The following is an 18,618-nucleotide window of genomic DNA, read 5'->3' as shown; positions in this document are numbered from 1 at the left end:
GGATTTCAAGAAAGCTATTTTTTTTTATTATTTAGCCATGCAATCAAACTGTTCTTTACAGAATGTCCAAAATATGTCTGGCTGTGGAAGTAAAACAAATTGTTGATTTTAGTCAGAGAAAAAACGTTTGAAGTAATTTGACAAATAAACTGGAAAAAGTAGTCTCAACTTTAATTGGGCAGGATTGAATCACATAAATCTTTGGTTGATTGTACATATATTTTTTATGATTCAAATGAATGACGCACACGGTTTTAGAGCAAAGAAGATTTATTATATAATTAATGTATGATTTGTTAATTATGACACATATATATAGTAAAGCTATTAACAATATGCATGTATAAAAATGTACAATCATTGGTCAGTATGTAAAGATGATTGATTGCAGTTTCTATTATTATATCTCCACAAATGAAGTTTATGGGGTATAATTATAGGTGTCTGCTTGCAGGTAGGATTTTTGGTCTTTGGTTTTAGGACGATAACTAGAGTTTGGAATGAGATATTGCAAACTTGGTATATAGCAACCTAGTGTGGAAACTCTGGTTGGTATTTCATTTGGACCCCTGGGCGAAGTTTAAGGTCACCATTACTAAAATAGAAAAATGGTTTCTGGACAATAACTTGAGTTAGGAATAAGATATTGTAATCAAATTAGGCTTATAGCAAGCTTATATGAAGACCTCGAATGGTATTGCATTTGGACCCCCTTTGGTCAAGGTCAAGGTCACTGTTGCCGAAAACAGAAAATTTGTTTCCAGACAATAACTAGAGTTTGGAATGAGATATTGTAGTTAAACTTGGTTTAAACCAAGCTTATATAAAGACCCCAGTTGATGTTGCACTTGGACCCCCTGGGTTCAAGTAACTATTTTTAAAAAAATAGAAAAATGGTTTTCAGGCAATATCTAGAGTTAGGAGGAATAAGATATTACTCTCAAATTTAGTATAAAAGCAAGTTTATATAAAGATCCTGGTTGGCATTGCAATTAATTGAAATTCTTTGTACACAGTTGATACTTCATAAATTATATGTTTTCTTCAAAAAAGTCAAAGTTTCTGGTGGAGATATTAATCACATTAAGTGTAAGCCTAAGTTACTCTTTATATTTATGATTGTGAAAATGGTTGTTGACTGATGATATAAAAAGCTGGACAGCCCAGTTTGCAGGAGAATTAAGTGGAGTTGAGCAGACGAAAAATTATGCTCAACACTTAGATTGTAGTTGCTTAGCATTAGTTCAGAGCTGATTTCATCAGATTGATTTTGGTGTCAGATATTAGTTTATTCTCTGAATGTATATTGTGACAATGGATTGTTTAAGCCACTAGTCCAGAAGTGAAAAGATACACCAGTTTGTGAAGTAAAAGTTTTTAACAAAAAAAAAACCCAAAAAACAAAAACAAAAAAGCAGTAAAAAAAAACAACATTTAGACAACAACTGTCACAGTTCAAATTTATGTAAGATAGCTGAAACTACTTGTGTGCAAGTATGTTAAATGATGGTGGCTCGCTGTTGCTATAAGCTTGTTATAAGCTCACCAAGGGTGTTTATGCTTTACCAATCTGGATGATGGAAACTTTAATATTGTAATTGTTTCCAGTGAGAAATAGTTTATTGTTTACAGAAATAAAGAAATAGTTTATTGTTTACAGAAATAAAGAAATAGTTTATTGTTTACAGAGTTACTATAAATAAAACAGTCACTAGTTCTTAATCAGTACCAATAATAAGCACCATCTATCATACAAAAGTTAATGCCTTTATGTTTGTTAATATCGTGTCTGTCTCTGAAGAAAAATTTCTTTCATTATTTAGACAGTTTGAAGAGTTTTATAAAGTCACATTCTGGAGTAACCCTGCTGCTTGTGTACAATGTACATGTTTCAGCAGACCAGTAGACAGCTTGAGGGTATTCTATATCCTTTACAACAACTTGTCCTTCACTACAGTCTCCTGATATCTCTTCTATGGTATTGTTGTCTATACAAACAAACACAGTCCCATCGTCTGACATTGTCAAGCCTTGTGGACCGGCTGTACAAACATATTTACCTGTCACCTCACACTGCCAGTTTAACTTGGCAACTGTTTTTAATAAATAATCAGATACAAAGATATAATTGTCACTTGTTGTAATATTGTTTGGATTTTTTAAAATATTTTCATCTTGTATTGTCTGTAATACAGTGCCATTGATAAGAAGGATTTGAATTTTAGCTGGATTGAGATATGACACCACCATTTTATCTTTATGACAGCTTATACCAAAACATTTTCCGTCAACCTGTAGAGTGTGCTTCTTCTGGAGATTTTTTCTAGAAACAGAAAAGAACTGAATAGTTTTACGAAATGGCAATGTGACAGCAACTTCATTTTGTGTAACTGTTGTGACATCATAAGGTTCACTATCAAAGTTATGCCGAGCTTGTACAGACTTTATACTGATATCAACTATTTTAATGGCCATGTTTGCATAATCTGTGATGATAAGAAGATCAGGAGTATGGAGAGTCATTCCTGTTATAAAGCAATGATTTCCGTCTTGTGATGTTTTGATACCGATTTTATCCACATGTAAACATTGTCTGGACCTCAAAGCAGGGGATAATAGCCTACCTTTCAGTGTCCCCAGTTGCTTTTCTTTCGCAAGAAGATTTGATATTGCCTCATTTGGTTCAAATTTATACTCTTTGACTTCATATTCTGAGAGCTTAGAAACACTCTGTTCATAATCTTTTATCATCTGTTCTGCATGTTTTAGTTCCATGAACAAATCATTGGCTTGTTTGGAAGTGTTGAGATGTTTAATGACATCAGAGGATGACTTTAATGATTTAAGTACATCTCCACATGCTGTTTCTACAGTCTTCAGATTCTTGCTATTGTCCTCTTGGATGACTTTTGCAGCCTCCTTAACATGTCTTTCCAATTCATCTAGTCTTTGGTTAATTTCTTTTCGGAATTTCAATATGCCTGTCAATGCTTCTGTCAAAGACTTGTTTGATACCTCATTCAGTTTCTTCATGTTTTGAAGTATTTTGCTTGATCTCTCAGCCATGTTGTTTAATTCCTTCAAAACGTCCTGATATTCTGTGCCATTGATGGTCTGGCCTGAAATGTCCGGTATATAGTTGACTTTGCAAGATGTTGCTGTATGCTCAAGTGTAACACAAACACTACAAAGTAGAGCCTTATGATCATGGCAGTAAAACTTGATCATCTCAATGTTGTGTTTAGGACATGGTTTTGTGAAGTTATCTGGTTGTCTTGGTGTTGCAGGTGACAGAGTCTGAGGCATGTTGGTTTTGTCTAGTAAAGTATGGTGTCTTGACAATGTGTGTCTCCTGTGGAGGGTAAAGCATGTTTCACACAAATGCTCTGCACAGTTTGTGCAATAGCCATGGGCAGGAAGTCTAGGTCCATCTCGATCACATGGCTGACAGTACACTTTGAGATCTTCATCAGAACCCATAGAAGTTGTTGAAGATGAAAATTGTTTGGTGGCTTTTTTACCTGGGACAGCCATGATTTCACTGAAACATAAAAAAAAACTAAATAAATGAATTACCATGTTTAATGATTTTGAGATTTAATAACAGTTTAAAATGAATACTTTGTACAGTAAGACATGTGTTGCATTTAAGTGTTAGGAAAACAGGAATTGCAGGAATGTTTGTCTCTTTGAAGATACAGTCTCACAAGCTCAGTTTATTGTGATCAATCTTTCATTGAGCGACTTCTTTTACCTGTCAAGTGTTTGTGATTAAAGATCAGTGCCTCATGAGATCAGAAGTTTCAACAATCAAAACCCAAATACATGTGAGAAAAACATAAATTTCAAAAACCAGAGCATATGCAAATGAAGTATACATGTGATTTTTCAAAAAAATTGATAAAGCAAATCAAAGCTCCGCCCCTACTGTGATATTGTATACGCTAATCTGTTGATATTAAGGCGGCTTTGAATTGGCCTTGAGCTTGATCAGCAGTTAAAATTGACCTTGAGCTTGATCAGCAGTTAAAATTGACCTTGAACTTGATCAGCAGTAAAAATTGACATTGAACCTGATCAGCAGTTAAAATTGACATTGAGCTTGATCAGCAGTTAAAATTGACATTGAACTTGATCAGCAGTTAAAATTGACATTGAACTTGATCAGCAGTTAAAATTGACATTGGGCTTGATTGACCTTGAGCTTGATCAGCAGTAAAAATTGACCTTGAGCTTGATAAGCAGTTAAAATTCACATTGAACTTGATCAGCAGTTAAAATTGACTTTGGTCTTGATCAGCAGTTAAAATTCACATTGAACCTAATCAGCAGTTAAAATTCACATTGAACTTGATCAGGATTTAAAATTGACAATGATCTGCAGTTAAAATTGACATTAAAATTAATCATCATTTAAAATTGACATTGAACTTGACATTGAACTTGATCAGCAGTTAAAATTGTCATTGAACTTGATCTGCTTTTAAATGAATTAATTGTTGTAATTAGACATAAATTGTTTATTTCAAATGAAAAATGCACAACAGAAAGCATCACTACTGATACGTCAGGGACAAGTAAAAAAAAAACATTAAAGATATACTATGCTTATCTTTGGGTAAAATATTTTTATGCCCCCATTTCGAAGAAAAGGGGGTATATTGCTTTGCACTTGTCGGTCCGTCGGTCCGTAGACCAAATGGTTTCCGAGTGATAACTAAAGAACCCTTAGGCCTAGGAACTTCAAACTTGGTATGGTGATTGGTCATGACAAGTAGATGACCCCTATTGATTTTGGGGTCAAGGGGTCAAAGGTCAAGGTCACATTGACCTTGTAAGCAAAAACGGTTTCCGATCAATAACTAAAGAACCTTAAGGCCTAGGAACTTCAAACTTGGTATGGTGATTGGTCATGATCAGTAAATGACCCCTATTGATTTTGGGGTCAAGGGGTCAAAGGTCAAGGTCACATTGACCTTGTAAGCAAAAACGGTTTCCGATCAATAACTAAAGAACCTTAAGGCCTAGGAACTTCAAACTTGGTATGGTGATTGGTCATGATTAGTAGATGACCCCTATTGATTTTGGGGTCAAGAGGTCAAAGGGTCAAGGTCACATTGACCTTGTAAGCAAAAACGGTTTCCGATCAATAACTAAAGAACCTTTAGGCCTAGGAACTTCAAACTTGGTATGTTGATTGGTCATGATCAGTAGATGACCCCTATTGATTTTGGGGTCAAGGGGTCAAAGGTCAAGTTCACATTGACCTTGTAAGGAAAAACGGTTTTTCAGATCAATAACTAAAGAACTTTAAGGCCTAGGAACTTCAAACTTGGTATGGTGATTGGTCATGATCAGTAGATGACCCCTATTGATTTTGGGGTCAAGGGGTCAAAGGTCAAGGTCACATTGACCTTGTAAGCAAAAACAGTTTCCGATCAATAACTAAAGAACTTTTAGGCCTAGGAACTTCAAAGTTGGTATGGTGATTGGTTATGACCAGCAGATGACCCCTATTGATTTTGGGGTTAAGCGGTCAAAGGTCAAGGTCACATTGACCTCTTGGGTAAAAACGGTTTCCGATCAATAACAAAAGAACCCTTAGGCCTAGGGACTTCAAACTTGATATGGTGATAGGTCATGATCAGTAGATGACCCCTATTGATTTTGGGGTCAAGGGGTCAAAGGTCAAGGTCACATTGACCTCTTAGGTAAAAACGGTTTCCGATCAATAACTAAAGAACCCTTAGGCCTAGGAACTTCAAACTTGGTATGGTGATTGGTCATGACCAGCAGATGAGCCCTATTGATATTGGGGTTAAGGGGTCAAAGGGCAAGGTCACATTGACCTTGTAGGTAAAAATGCTTTCCAATCAATAACTTAAGAACCCTTAGGCCTAGGAACTTCAAACTTGGTATGGTGATTGGTCATGACCAGCAGATGACCTTTTGATTTTGGGGTCAAGGGGTCAAAGGTCAAGGTCACATTGACATTGTAGGTAAAAACGGTTTCCGATCAATTAACTAAAAACGCTTAGGCCTAGGAACTTCAAACTTTGTATGATGATTGTTCGTGGCCAGCAGATGACCCCTATTGAGTTTTGGGTCAAGGGGTCAAAGGTCAAGGTCACATTGACCTTGTAAGTAAAAACAGTTTCTGATCAATAACTTAAGAACGCTTAGGCCTAGGAACTTCAAACTTGGCATGGTGATTTGTCATGACCAGCAGATTACCCCTATTGATTTTGGATCAAGGGGTCAAAGGTCAAGGTCACATTGACATTGTAAGTAAAAAACGGTTTCTGATCAATAATTAAAGAACGCTTCGGCCTAGGAACTTCAAACTTGGTATGGTGATTGGTCATGAGCAGCAGATGACCCCTATTGATTTTAGGGTCAAAGGTCAAGGTCACATTGACCATGTATGTTAAAACGGTTTCCGATCAATAACTAAAGAACCCTTAGGCCTAGGAATTTCAAACTTGGTATAGTGATTGGTCATGACCAGCAGATGACCTATTGATTTTGGGGTCAAGTGGTCAAAGGTCAAGGTCACATTGACCTTGTAGGTAAAAGCGGTTTCTGATCAATTAACTAAAAACGCTTAGGCCTAGGAACTTCAAACTTTGTATGATGATTGGTCATGACCAGCAGATGACCCCTATTGAGTTTTGGGTCAAGGGGTCAAAGGTTAAGGTCATGACCAGTAGATACTTGATAACCCTTATTAATTGTTTGATCACTGGGTCAGAAGTCATGCATAATAACCTTATCACATGACTTATTGGCTGCTGATAGGGGGCATACATGTTTTACAAACATATCTTGTTATCTTAGAAATGTATTGAAATCCATGAAATTCTTACAGAGTATGTTTAATTTGAATAAAATAATGACTAAACTATGTATGTGAAGCTGCATTCCCTATTACAGGTCATTGAGTTAAGTTGGTCTCTTCTTAAAAAAAACTGCCAGTTTTTTTAATGACACTATATATTCATATTGTGACCACCTATAGTGTAGAGTTTAAAACATAACATATCTACTTTAAATGAAGTCAAAACATGTTTATTTTATACATGTACATACAAATAGACTGTGTAGCAATAATGAACATTTTTAAAAATCAAATTTGAGCATAGTATATCTTTAAGGAGTCTGAGCTTAAAAATTCTTGAAAATCAAACATGTCTGAAATGGATCAAAACCGTTTTGCATGTTATTAAATATTAGGAAGTCATTTTTATATGCCCAAAAGAATTTCAGCATATATTGTTACATGCACCTTGCTTGTCCGCTCTATATCTTTTGAACTGATAGAAGGAAATTAAAACTTTTTGGCAGAAATATTAATTATATCAAGACGATGTGCAGAACACAAGTTTGGATTTTTGATTTCCTACAATTAAAATGGGCCCCACCCTGGAGATTTAAGAAATAATATATCCCAAACAGTGATTTTATCGCTCAATAACATCACTGTTTGGAGTTCGGATTCGAGGAATTATATCACGAGGGCGTAGCCCGAGTGATATAATGATGCGCATCCGAACGACAAACAGTGATGTCATCAAGCGATAAAATCACTGATTTTGGATATATTATTTCGATTCTAACACGACATTAACAAATAAATGTTGCGGTACATGATAGTTAAGCAAAATTGCGCCTGATTTGTTTCCGAACTTATTTTCTTCGCGTCGGATTTTTAGTTGTTACGGCACGTGTGTAATGACTACGTCACATGTCTAAATATAGAACGTCAAAGTGTGCATCTGATGCATAATAACACACACTTTCTGTTCTTCTATTTTCAATAGGGAAAAATGCGGGTCATGTTAGAATAATTTATTTATATAGACTTATATAGGTGTTTGCGTGTCCAGTCTGTATCTTTGGAACCAGTGAAAAGAAATTGAATGGCTACTTGGCAGAAATATTAATTATAATGAGACGAGTGCAGGTTTCACCTTTCTCAGGTCAAGGTTACATTTAGTTTTTTTGTTTCAGTATCAAAATTTTTGTCGGCTCTGTATCTTAAGAACAGATAAAAAGAAATTAAAACTTTTTTATGCCCCCACCATATCATGGCTGGGACATATAGTGTTACCCTGTTCCTTCCTTCCGTCCTGACCCTTCTTTCTATCATTCTGTCATTCCGTCATCATCAATTTCCATTCATTTTCTAAGTACGGTTGCACACATTCAACTCAAACTTGACATATGTTTATGTCATAAGAAAATACAGGTCAAGTTCCGATTTGGTCATGGTTCAATGGTTTTTGGCAGAGTTATGCCCCTTTTACTTTGAAAATAATATGAAATTTACAGTTTCTGTTCATTATCTCCCCAACAGTATTACACATTCAACTCAAACTTAAATATGGATATGTCATGAGAAAATACAGGTCAAATTTTGAATTTGGTCATGGTTTGATGATTTTTGGCAGAATTATGATCCTTTTACTTTGAAAATAATATGAAATTTTCAGTTACCATTCATTATCTCCCCAACAGTATTACACATTCAAATCAAACTTGACATATGGATATGTCATAAGAAAATACAGGTCAAGTTCGAATTTGGTCATGGTTTGATGATTTTTAGCAGAGTTATGCCCCTTTTACTATGAAAGTAATATGAAATTTTCAGTTTCCGCTAATTATCTCCTCAACAGTATTACACATTCAACTCAAACTTGACATATGGATACGTCAAAGGAATGGGCAGGTCAAGTTTTGAATTTGGTCATGGTTCAATGATTTTTGGCAGAGTTATACCCCTTTCAACCGCCTCCGTGGTTGAGGGGGTTTGAGTCGATGACGTCTAATCCAGTTACCTCTCTGGCGTGGGTTCGATCCCCGGGAGATACTTTGGTAGTTTAGCGCGGAGGAAGGTAGTCTAGTACTGGTGTAACACTCCAGGAACGATTGTTAGGAAACTACCCGCCTATATGACTGAAATACTGTTGAGAACAGGCGTAAAATGAAACAAACAAACAAAAACAAACAAAACTGAAAATAATATAAAATTTTCAGTTTCCGTTCAGTATCTCCCCAACAGTATAACACATTCAACTCAAATTGAATATATGGATATGTCAAAGGAATTTGTAGGTCAAGTTCGAATTTGGTCATGGTTTGATGATTTTGGCAGAGTTATGTCCCTTTCACTTTGGAAATAATATGAAATTTTCAGTTTCCGTTCATTATCTCCTCTTGGGTATTACACATTCAACTCAAATTTCACACATGGATACGTCTAAGAATTGCCCACGTCAAGTTTGAATTTTGTCATGGTTCCATGATTTTTGGAAGAGTACTTCCCCTTTAACTTTGAAAAAAAAGAGGAAATTTTCAGTTCCCATTCATTATCTCCCCAACAGTTGTACATATTCAACTCAAATTAAAGATATGGATATGTCATAAATATTATAACATATGAAAATTTGGCTGCATGCGGGGGCATCCGTGGCGTGACAACTGTCATTTCTAGTTGCAAGTATCACTTATATTAAGACGGTGCGCAAAACTTAAAACTTTGGCAGGAAAATTACTTATATTAAGACGGTGTGCAGGAAACAGATTCAAACTTCTTAATTCAAAATTGTAAATGAGCCATTGCATATAAAATGTCTTTTTTTTTAAAGGTAATTTATCAAAATTTTGGACATGAATACTGTTTTGCTATATAATGTAATCAGTCTTTCTCTAATTGAAAGACTGATATATTTGTTCATAGGATTGAGAAATACCAATATGATAAGTTTAGCCCAATGCATTTTTGAATTGCTGAATTTTAAAAGTTTTGAATCAAAGAAGTTATAACAACATATTTCCATATGCCTAAAAAATATTATATTTATTCTAAAGCTTAGATATTTTACATGAAGCAAAATTCCCTTCGTTGACATCTACAAAATTTATATAATTTCATTTAAAAATATCAAGTTTTTTAAGAATATGTAGTTTTATTCATATAAAAGAGATAAACTTTTCATGCAGTTGATTTAAGTTGACAATTTTATATAAACTACAAAATTGTGCTTTTAACTTTGAATGACATTTGACCAAATAGGAAATAAACAGTGACAAATCTAGTTATTTTAACATATCTAGTTTACATAATAAACAGATAAGAAATCAAACTAACATACCTTTAAACTTTCAACAAGAGTTTATATTCAAACAGTTTTTAATTAATTGCTGTGTTTTATATTAAGAATAAAGATTTGAAAACACAAATATGTCTTCCTTCAGTCTTGAATATTTTATTTCTTCTACCCGTGGTAACGGGTGTAAACAAGTTTGATAGTTATGGCGTGTCTGATTGTTTAAATGGTAATATGAAACAATATACCCCCAATGATAATACTACAATTGTTTAATTAAACAAATGTAAAGATTGATAAATATGGTGATACAATTTATGTTTAAGATTGAAAGAATATTTAAAAAGATCAATAGACAAGTTTAACTTAGATTTATTTTAAACTTAAAGCATATTATTATTGACTTACAGGGTCGTCGTTATATGCATGTATTGGTTAAATTTTTGACTGTTTATAAACACAAAAACCATACCTATGCATATACTGTTATACCATACTTTAAAGGAATTCCACTGAGGTGCGAGTGCTAAAACAAATAATCATACTTTATTACACATATCAAATGGGGCACTTAAAACAGAAAAATATGTTAAGGTGATGAAATATTAAGATGTTGTCTTATGCATATCTCCTACATGCATGGAAGAATTTTTATGATACTTTAAAGAAATATTCACCACCATGAGCGGTATTGTATTTTAAAAAACATAACATTCAAATATTCAGATCCTGAAGGATTAAAATATTATGACACCTCTGATGAAAAATGGTTATATTAGGGCTAAATCCACCTGCTTAATAAGAATGACAATTTAATCTTATATGGCTGACATATTCGATAAATAACAAATAAACGTTAAAATGATAAGTAATAAGTAGGAAGTGTCTAAAATAACTATAAACTGTAACATATAAAAATTGTTTATTGGTTATTTCATTTTTTTCATGGCTTTTTGACCCCAAAAAAACTATGCAGCAGATAATAGAAGAATCAAAGTTTGTCACTTATATTATTAATAGAATGCAAAAAAAACAGTAACTCTGCCTTGCTTATTTTGGAGTTAGTGCCTTTTTAGCTCACCTGTCACAAAGTGACAGGCTGAGCTTTTGTGATCGCTTTTCGTACGGCGTCCGTCCGTCCATCGGTCGTCCGTCCGTAAACGTTTGCTTTAAATGACATCTCCTCATAAACCACTGAGCCAATTTCATCCAAACTTCACAGGAATGTCCCTTTGGTGGTCACCTTTAAAAATTGTTCAAAGAATTTAATTCCATGCAGAACTCTGGTTGCCATGGCAACCGAAAGAAAAATCTTTAAATATCTTCTTTTAAACAACCCTAAGAGCTAGAGCTTAGATTTTTGGCATGAAACATCTTCTAGTGAGTGTCTACCAAGTTTGTTCAAATAAAAGCCCTGGGGTCAAAATTGGCCCCGCCTCAGGGGGTTATTGATTTTCCCTATATGCATATAGTAAAAACTTAAAATCTTCTTTTAAAGAACCGTATTAAAGAGCTAGAGCTTAGATATTTGGCATGAAACATCTTCTAGTGAGTGTCTACCAAGTTTGTTCAAATTAAAGCCCTGGGGTCAAAATTGGCCCCGCCCCGGGGGTCATTGATTTTCCCTATATGCATATAGTAAAAACTTAAAAAATCTTCTTTTAAAGAACCATAAAAGCTAGAGCTTAGATATTTGGCATGAAACATCTTCTAGTGAATGTCTACCAAGTTTGTTCAAATAAAACCCCTCGGGTCAAAATTGAGCCCGCCCCAGGGGTTCATTGATTTTCCCAATATGCATATAGTAAAAACTTAAAAAATCTTCTTTTAAAGAACCCAAATAGCTAAAGCTAAGATATTTAGCATGAAACATCTTCTAATGAGTGTCTACCAAGTTTGTTCAAATAAAAGCCCTGGGGTCAAAATTGGCCCCGCCCAAGGGGGTCATTGATTTTCACTATATGCATTTAGTAAAAACTTAAAAAATCTTCTTTTAAAGAACTCAAAGAGCTAGAGCTAAGATATTTAGCATGAAACATGTTCTAATGGATGTCTACCAAGTATGTTCAAATAAAAGCCCTGGGTTCAAAACTGGCCCACACCCAGGGGGGGGGGGGGGTCATTGATTTTCCTTATATGTGTATAGCAAAAACTTAAAAATCTTCTATGAAAAAACCCAAATAGCTAGAGTTTAGATATCAAGCATGAAACATCTTTAAGTAAATATCTACAAAGTTTGTTCAAATAAAAGCCTGGGGGTCAAAACTGGCCCTGCCCCAGGGGTGTCATTGTTTTTAACTATATGTGTATTGTAAAAACTTTAAAAATCTTCTTTTAAAAAACCCAATGAGCTAGAACTTATATGTTTAGCATGAAACATCTTCTTATGGGTGTCTACCAAGTTTGTTCAAATAAACAAATAAAAGCCATTGGGTAAAAATTGGCCCGGGGGTGGGGGCCTATATACAGGTGAGCGACCTCAGGGCCATCATGGCCCCTCAGGGCCATCATGGCCCTCTTGTTTCAATTTTACACTGTGGACTTTGTCTGGGATATTACTGTAGAATGACTGGAGGTATCAACAAGAAACAAAACCGGTAGTTAGATATCATTGAGTGCAAAGAACAGTAACTCTGCCTTGTCTAATTTTGGAATTATTGCACTTTGAACTTTGTCCGGGACTACAAGAGATATACTTTTGTGTCCAATAACTATTTGGGGAGCATTATCAATTTCAACCAGCTTTTGTATATCATTATTTATAACGTTTTTCCTTATGATTATCTATTTCATGTGATGAAATTTTTATCTGTAGACACAATTGCTGTAATACTTATATTGTTGTATATTTAAGGTACCATCAGGATTGTTCATACCTAGTATGGCAGTTGGTGCTATCATGGGACGATTGATTGGTATTGGCATGGAACAACTAGTCATGTGAGTATCTAATATAAACATGAAATTTCACAGTGTATATTCATTTTAATTTTGTTAAAAGAGATATAAATTAGATATAAATATCTAACTTGTTATTTAACTGCTGCATTGTCAATTTGACTAGTCCAAGATGAAATGGACCGTTCATTTTACTCTTGAAATGACATTGATTTATGCAACATTTGCTTCCAACTATATATCCTTGCAACTTGAAATGTCTTTGGGATCAATATTGTAAGCTAAGTCAAAAACTGTTCAAATAACAACTTTTATTGATAAAAGGTTTATTCTACAATTTCTTTATTCAACTCTGAAGAGCACTAAATTTGCTAGATTCAACAATAAAAGTTTCAATGAAAATATTACAAAATGCTCTTGTCACTAGTTTTCGCGACTGTCAGGATTTAAAGCCAAAATGCAAACTGAACACAGCCTGTCATGGCTACTTATATAGACTCTGAAATGGCCAGGAATGTCACAATTGACCAATCATAACATTCCATTTGGCCTGGCATGAGTCTGGCAGGAAAGACAGGGATTTCTTAAAATGGCAGCCATATTGACAGGAATAATTTAGAAAATGTAAATTAACAAAGTTAACAAATAACAAAATATGCAATAAACACTTGGATTACATGCCTAACTTGGTGCACTTAATATCTGTACCAAAAACAATCATGGTTATAGTTTAGAAAAATGAACTATTGATATAAAAAGATTCCAAGTGCCAGGAATTTGAATTTTCCCTCCTGACAAACTTAGAGGTCATACCGGTCATCAACATTATTATGAAATACAGCAAGGCCAACTAAATATTTGGAAATTAACTTAAGTCTTAGGTAAATAAAGATTACATTCTTTGTTCTTACATGTAAAATGGTAAGTATTTGTATATGTTTATGAAAATAAGGTCATTTTAAGTTTTGAATCAAGGTAGACAACTCTTGTCGGCCATTTTGATGCCAGGATAAACAAAGTAAGTAAATAAATCATTTCTTGAAGTATAAACCTCCTTATAGTGCCTTAAATAGTCCTAGAGCCTCAGAATGTCCTATATCATGGTCTTAATTCCTTCATTTATCAGGAAATTATCTAAACAAATAAAATCAGCAAATATGAATGGCTCAGGCAAGTTCAGGAATCCTGGCAGGTAAGTTTTAAGCATTGACTGAAAAGTATTACCTCATTTGTCAATAAATTATGCTAGTTTAATGTTCATATTGTCATAAAACATTATTTGTTTTAAACTGATATATCCATTACAAGGTCCTAAAAGTAATTCAGTTGATAAACATTCACAGTCCCTTACAATATTATGGTCACTGGCCAAGGCATATGACTCTAGAATAGAAATTAACTGAAACATACCCCATTGTTAACTTCTGGTTTAATTTGATTGACTTTAATTGACTTTCAAACTCTGATAGTAAGTTAAGTATGTTAACCTATGACAGCTTTTGTTATTTACAAATCTGTTTAATTACAGAGCTAACAGAGATAGTCCATTGTTCAAAAATATGTGTCAGTCGGATTGTGCAATAACTCCAGGACTATATGCCATGGTTGGTGCAGCAGCAGCTTTAGGTGGTGTCACCAGAATGACAGGTGAGATTTTATATGGCTTGTTATAAATATTAATAGTATCTGGCTTGTTTTAAACATAAACAAATTGTTAATTTGGCTGTGCTTATGTTCGGCAAATCGACAGCCTGGGGAAATGCAATTTTCGATCAGAGCGCCACCTAGTATTCACCCGAAAATTACGGGTGTAATTTAAAGAACGATAACTTATGCAACGACAAACTAGTCTCTAAAAATAGAAAAGGAATTTCCACAAAGTGACCAGAAAGTCAACGAACAGTCACAGAGCCTCTCTTTCAAAACACCATTTCCGATTAAAAATTGAGAGTTTTGACATTGGTTGACAAAGTTTATTGCATGATGAGTAAATTTGATCGACATGTTTGATTAGTTAAATACAATTCAGTGTGGATGAAGTCTGAGAGCATCAGAGAAATGTGGAGACGCAATTTATAATAGTAAATGGCGTCTAATGTTCATCATTCAGCATCTTCGCCTTAATTTCGATTAAGTCATGTGATTTGTAGGTCACATGCTAATCTGTCTATTAATAGAATTATCATTAGTCTATAATTACATGGGAAACCCCAAAGGTTTCCCCATGCGTTGATATAAACAAAACACGATCGTGTATGAAATAGCGCGTATGTTATGAATAAGAACAAAATATCAATGCCTGAATCCCAGGCTACTTGGTAGCCTGCTTGTTATAAATTTGAACAGACCAATAAATTAGTACTTAGCTTGTGATAAACATCAACAGACTGGTAAGTTGGTACCCAGCTTGTGATAAACATTAATAGTCTGACGAAATGGTACCTGGCTTGTGAAAATCATTAACATAGTATGTTGGTACCTGACTTGTGATGAGATTAACAGACTTGTATATTGGTACTTGGCTTGTGATAAATATATATGGACTGATGAGTTTGCACCTGCCTTGTGATAAACATTTACAGACCGATAAGTTGGAACGTACCAGGCAGTGTGACAAGAATCATTACTATATTGGTAGCTCAATTTTTATATTTTGATAATGAAATCTCTTAAAAATTTGATTGGGGCTGTACAAGATTCAATGCAGACCAAAGTCATTACAATAATTCAGCATGATAGATACCAGTAAATGGAAAGTGCTCTGTATATTTATTTATAAAATGAAGAAAAGTTATATCTAATAATCTTAGTTATTAGCTCGACTATTCGATAAGAATAAGTAGAGCTATTGTAGTCACCCGAGCGTCGGTGTCGGCGTCTGCGTCGGCGTAACCACTTTTGTTAAAGTTTTTGTAATAGTTCAAATATTTTCAAAGTCCATTGACATATGGCTTTGAAACTTTGCACACTTGTTCACCATCATTACCCCAACCTGTAAACAGGAGGAGGTAACTGTATCAAGCATTTTGACAGAATTATGCCCCTTTTTCGACTTAGAATTTACATTAAAGTTTTTGTAATAGTTCAAATATTTTCAAAGTCCATTGACATATGGCTTTGAAACTTTGCACACTTGTTCATTATCATTACCCAAACCTGTAAACAGGAGGAGGTAACTGTATCAAGCATTTTGACAGAATTATGCCCCTTTTTCGACTTAGAATTTACGTTAAAGTTTTTGTAATAGTTCAAATATTTTCAAAGTCCATTGACATATGGCTTTGCTTTGCACACTTGTTCACCATCATTAACCCAACCTGTAAACAGGAGGAGGTAATTGTATCAAGCATTTTTTAGCTCACCTGTCACAAAGTGACAGGGTGAGCTTTTGTGATCGCTTTTCGTCCGGCGTCCGTCCGTCTGTCGTCCGTCCGTCCGTAAACTTTTACTTTAAATGACATCTCCTCATAAACCACTAGGCCAATTTCATCCAAACTTCACAGGAATGTTCCTTTGGTGGTCATCTTTAAAAATTGTTCAAAGAATTTAATTCCATGCAGAACTCTGGTTGCCATGGCAACCAAAAGAAAAAACTTTAAATATCTTCTTTTAAAAAAACCAAAAGAGCTAGAGCTTAGATATTTGGCATGAAACATCTTCTAGTGAGTGTCTACAAAGATTGTTCAAATAAAAGCCCTGGGGTCAAAATTTGCCCCGCCCCAGGGGATCATTGATTTTCCCTATATGTATATAGTAAAAACTTAAAAAATCTTCTTTTAAAGAACTCAAAGAGCTAGAGCTAAGATATTTAGCATGAAACATGCTCTAATGGTTATCTACCAAGTTCGTTCAAATAAAAGCCCTGGGGTCAAAATTGGCCCCGCCCCAGGGGGTCATTGATTTTCCTTATATGCATATAGTAAAAACTTAAAAAATCCCCTTTTAAAGAACCCGAAGAGCTAGAGCTTAGATATTTGGCATGAAACATCTTCTAGTGAGTGTCTACCAAGAATGTTCAAATAAAAGCCCTGGGGTCAAAATTGGCCCCGCCCCAGGGTGTCATTGATTTTCCCTATATGCATATAGTAAAAACTTAAAAAATCTTTTTTAAAGAACCCAAAGAGCTAGAGCTAAGATATTTAGCATGAAACATCTTCTAATGAGTGTCTACCAAGTTTGTTCAAATAAAAGCCCTGGGGTCAAAATTGGCCTCGCCCCAGGGGGTCATTGATTTTCCCTATATGTATATAGTAAAAACTTAAAAAATCTTCTTTTAAAGAACTCAAAGAGCTAGAGCTAAGATATTTAGCATGGAACATGTTCTAATGGTTGTCTACCAAGTATGTTCAAATAAAAGCCCTGGGGTCAAAATTGGCCCCGCCCCAGGGGGTCATTGATTTTCCTATATGCATATAGTAAAAACTTAAAAAATCTCCTTTTAAAGTACCCGAAGAGCTAGAGCTTAGATATTTGGCATGAAACATCTTCTAGTGAGTGTCTACCAAGATTGTTCAAATAAAAGCCCTGGGGTCAAAATTGGCCCGGCCCCAGGGTGTCATTGATTTTCCCTATATGCATATAGTAAAAACTTAAAAAATCTTTTTTTAAAGAACCCAAAGAGCTAGAGCTAAGATATTTAGCATAAAACATCTTCTAATGAGTGTCTACCAAGTTTGTTCAAATAAAAGCGCTTGGGTCAAATTTGGCCTCGCCCCAGGGGGTCATTGATTTTCCCTGTATGCATATAGTAAAAATTAAAAAAATCTTCTTTTAAAGAACTCATGGAGCTAGAGCTAAGATATTTAGCATGAAACATGTTCTAATGGTTGTCTACCAAGTTTGTTCAAATAAAAGCCCTGGGGTCAAAATTGGCCCCGCCCCAGGGGGTCATTGATTTTCCCTATATGTATATAGTAAAAACTTAAAAAATCTTCTTTTAAAGAACCAAAAGAGCTAGAGCTAAGATATTTAGCATGAAACATGTTCTAATGAGAGTCTACCAAGTTTGTTCAAATAAAAGCCCTGGGGTCAAAATTGGCTCCGCCCCAGGGGGTCATTGATTTTCCCTATATGTATATAGTAAAAACTAAAAAAATCTTCTTTTAAAGAACCAAAAGAGCTAGAGCTAAGATATTTAGCATGAAACATGTTCCAATGGGAGTCTACCAAGTTTGTTCCAATAAAAGCCCTGGGGTCAAAATTGGCTCCGCCCCGGGGGTCATTGATTTTCCTTATAATTGTATGTGTATATCAAAAACTTAAAAAGTATTCTTTGAAAAACCTAAATAGCTAGAGTTAAGATATTTAGCATGAAACATCTTCTAGTGAGTGTCGACAAAGTTTGTTCAAATAAAAGCCCTGGGGTCAAAATTGGCCCTGCCCTGGGGGTCATTGATTTTCCTTATATGTGTATAGGAAAAACTTTAAATCTTCTTCTACAAAACCCAAAGAGCTAGAGCTTAGATATTAAGCATGAAACATGTTCTAGTAAGTGTCTACAAAGTCTGTTCAAATAAAAGCCCTGGGGTCAAAACTGGCCCCGCCCCAGGGGTGTCATCGTTTTTAACTATATGTGTATAGTAAAAACTTAAAGAATCTTCTTTAAAAA

At 34.7% G+C, this 18,618-nt stretch overlaps 1 protein-coding gene and 1 pseudogene across 1 annotated transcript; one reads left to right on the top strand and one right to left on the bottom strand.

The window, feature by feature from the left end:
• LOC132714510 (H(+)/Cl(-) exchange transporter 4-like) overlaps window positions 1-18,618 on the top strand; it is a 67,709-nt pseudogene that overhangs the window by 36,460 nt on the left and 12,631 nt on the right.
• Window positions 1,283-10,287, bottom strand: LOC132714512 (uncharacterized). The gene is made up of 2 exons (XM_060697408.1): window positions 10,158-10,287; window positions 1,283-3,541 (listed from the first exon to the last, which is right to left on the bottom strand). Exon 2 carries the CDS (start codon window positions 3,532-3,534, stop codon window positions 1,816-1,818), a length of 1,719 nt encoding a protein of 572 aa, XP_060553391.1. The 5' UTR covers window positions 3,535-3,541; window positions 10,158-10,287; the 3' UTR covers window positions 1,283-1,815.

This window comes from Ruditapes philippinarum, unplaced genomic scaffold (assembly GCF_026571515.1).
Source record: "Ruditapes philippinarum isolate M1 unplaced genomic scaffold, ASM2657151v2 ctg2750_1_1_1_1, whole genome shotgun sequence".
In the NCBI taxonomy this organism is placed as follows: domain Eukaryota; kingdom Metazoa; phylum Mollusca; class Bivalvia; order Venerida; family Veneridae; genus Ruditapes; species Ruditapes philippinarum.
Note: the sequence above shows the minus strand (reverse complement) of the source record. Positions and strands in the feature narration are given on the sequence as shown.